A 2,500-nucleotide genomic window follows, 5' to 3' on the forward strand; every position below is an offset into this window, starting at 1 on the left:
GTGTGAGTGAGTGAGTGAGTGAGTGAGTGAGTGAGTGAGTGAGTGAGTGAGTGAGTGTGTGTGTGTGTGAGTGAGTGTGTGTGTGTGTGTGTGTGTGTGTGTGTGTGTGTGTGTGTGTGTGTGTGTGTGTGTGTGTGTGTGTGTGTGTGTGTGTGTGTGTGCGTGCGTGCGCACATGCATGCATGCTGCATCATAAATACATATATTTGTGTGAATTTCTGTATTGATGCAAAAATTTCTCCCTTTCCAGCTCAACCCCCCGGTGTACCTGAGATCTCACGAAAGTCCCTGGAGAAGTGCCCTGTTATGGGTGGCGAGGAGATGTTCATCTTCGGGAAGAACTTCCTGAAGGACACTGTTGTCACTTTCCAACAAAATGGTGCCAAATCTCAGCCGATCTGGGAGGAGAAAGTCAGCCCTGATCCGGAGACTCTCCAGCCTGTAAGTACCTTGTTTCAAGTTTAGAAAAAGGCAAAAGTTATAACTCTTTCACTGATTTAAAGACAGTTAGAAATCATAACTCTTACAACTCTTATCTTTGCATTAAAGATCAGACCTCTGTGACCTCACACACACAAAGATGCTTTTACCCAGCACTTTCTCATTCTTTCATGCAGATCCACTTGATCGTGACGGTGCCCAAGTATTATGACCAGAACATCACGGAAGAGGTGACTGTGCAGATGCTGGTGTCATCAGGTGGTAAAGTGTCGGAGCCCCACTCCCTGACCTATTATCCGCTGGTGACCAAGAAGGGTAAGTTAACCGGCGGTGGTTGGCTCTGCCCCCTGTTGTTCTAGCTTCAATCCATCCGTGCTGGCCCATTCAAGGGAAGGGAGAGGAGGAGTCAATCAATCTTTTTGCTTTGAGTATTGTTTTAAAATCTAAGAAGAAAGAGAGAAAATGAAAGGAAAAATACATATATAAAAGAAAGAGAAAGAAAGAAAGAAAAATGAAAATGAAAAAAAAAAATCTTATAGAGCAAATGTTGTTCAAGAGTTTGTCTTGTCTTTTTGTTGAATGAAATAAAGCTCTTCTCTATTGTTATTGTCCTGTGTAGTTTCAACCTTCCATTCCAAACTCCCACCCCCACCACAACCTTTTCTTTTGTATTCAAGTCCCAGTAGTAACTAATAAATTTTTTGAAAATCCTTGTTCACCTTTCTTGAAGAGCAATTATTTAAAGACATCATTACTTGATTAATATTTTTTTGGTTCACTAGTAAATCTCTATTAAAGTAAATAGTCAAATATTCCAGAAAAGTGCCTTCTCTTCCCGTGATTACCTGCTTGATCTTATAACATCTCTTGTTGTGATTCTTTTGTTGCAGTCTTCCCAAATCATTCCTGGAGAAGAGTTCAGTATTTAAAAGTAGTTTTGTCTCATTCACCTTTCTTGAAGAGCAATTATTTAAAGACATCATTACTTGATTAATATTTTTTTGGTTCACTAGTAAATCTCTATTAAAGTAAATAGTCAAATATTCCAGAAAAGTGCCTTCTCTTCCCGTGATTACCTGCTTGATCTTATAACATCTCTTGTTGTGATTCTTTTGTTGCAGTCTTCCCAAATCATTCCTGGAGAAGAGTTCAGTATTTAAAAGTAGTTTTGTCTCAGTCTTTTTTTATTATTGATTTATTTATTCATTTTGTTTTTATGTTCTGGTCAATTCCTTTTGCACAGTGTTTGCAAGTAACAGCATCAGGCAGGTAGGCCGGCTCCATTAATCACCAGCACACATTGCGCCCCCGCACTCTCTTCTAGAGCCTTGCCAGGGACTGCAGTTTCCTCTCTGGTCAAGAGAAGGGAGGGTGGGGTGGGGGGTCTTAAGGGATGGGTGGGATATTTTTTTTAATTTTTTTTTTTAATCCCTCTTGGCTTGAGGATTTTAAAATATTTGTAAGGGCAGCAGGTGTTGGTGTCAAGTGGCAGCTTGGCCATGATGGCATGGGTGCGACACTCCTACACCCTCTTCGTAAGGGCAGACTGCTAGTCCATAGTGCATCATTGTGCCTACTTACTCTGTGACAACTTTGTGGCTAGTTCTAGTATTCATGATTTTTTAATTTTGAGTTTGCTGTTGTATATACAAGAAGACAAAAAAAAAAGAATGAAAGAAGAGGAAGAAAAAAAAGATCAAAAGAAAAAAAAAGGACAAAAACAAAGGTTCCTGGCCGCTCGAATCTAAGAGTTGCAGTGGCACTTTTTGTTTCTTTTCTTTAGCATTCTTTTAAATTTTCAGAGCTCTCTCCACAACTAGCCGCAAAGTTGCATAGTCTGCCCTTCCATTGTCAATGAGAGTGCTATATTACTGAGTGAGTTGCTGCCATTGCAAGAAAAGCAAGGCTCTGGAGGAGCGTTGTCGGGGGCACGGGACGGGGCCACTAACACCCCCCTCTCATCGCCTGGTGTGTATGCAGACCACATCAGGCTGCATCCTCATCAGATGGGGTAACACATGCACAAAACTCCCTTGCTGTAGATTTGCCTTCCACATCA

At 41.0% G+C, this 2,500-nt stretch overlaps 1 protein-coding gene across 2 annotated transcripts in view; it reads left to right on the forward strand.

Annotated features, from left to right (window-relative positions):
• NFAT (nuclear factor of activated T cells 3) overlaps positions 1–2,500 on the forward strand; it is an 83,275-nt gene that overhangs the window by 64,819 nt on the left and 15,956 nt on the right. For both annotated transcript variants that reach the window (XM_086537083.1, XM_086537088.1), the window contains 2 exons: positions 251–441; positions 618–756. In XM_086537083.1, coding sequence (XP_086393209.1) covers positions 251–441; positions 618–756 — 330 coding nt within the window. The remainder of the gene's footprint in view (positions 1–250; positions 442–617; positions 757–2,500) is intronic.

The sequence above is a fragment of the Penaeus japonicus genome, unplaced genomic scaffold (assembly GCF_977035675.1).
Source record: "Penaeus japonicus unplaced genomic scaffold, GWHDUDI00000001_assembly GWHDUDI00000001, whole genome shotgun sequence".
In the NCBI taxonomy this organism is placed as follows: Eukaryota; Metazoa; Arthropoda; class Malacostraca; order Decapoda; family Penaeidae; genus Penaeus; species Penaeus japonicus.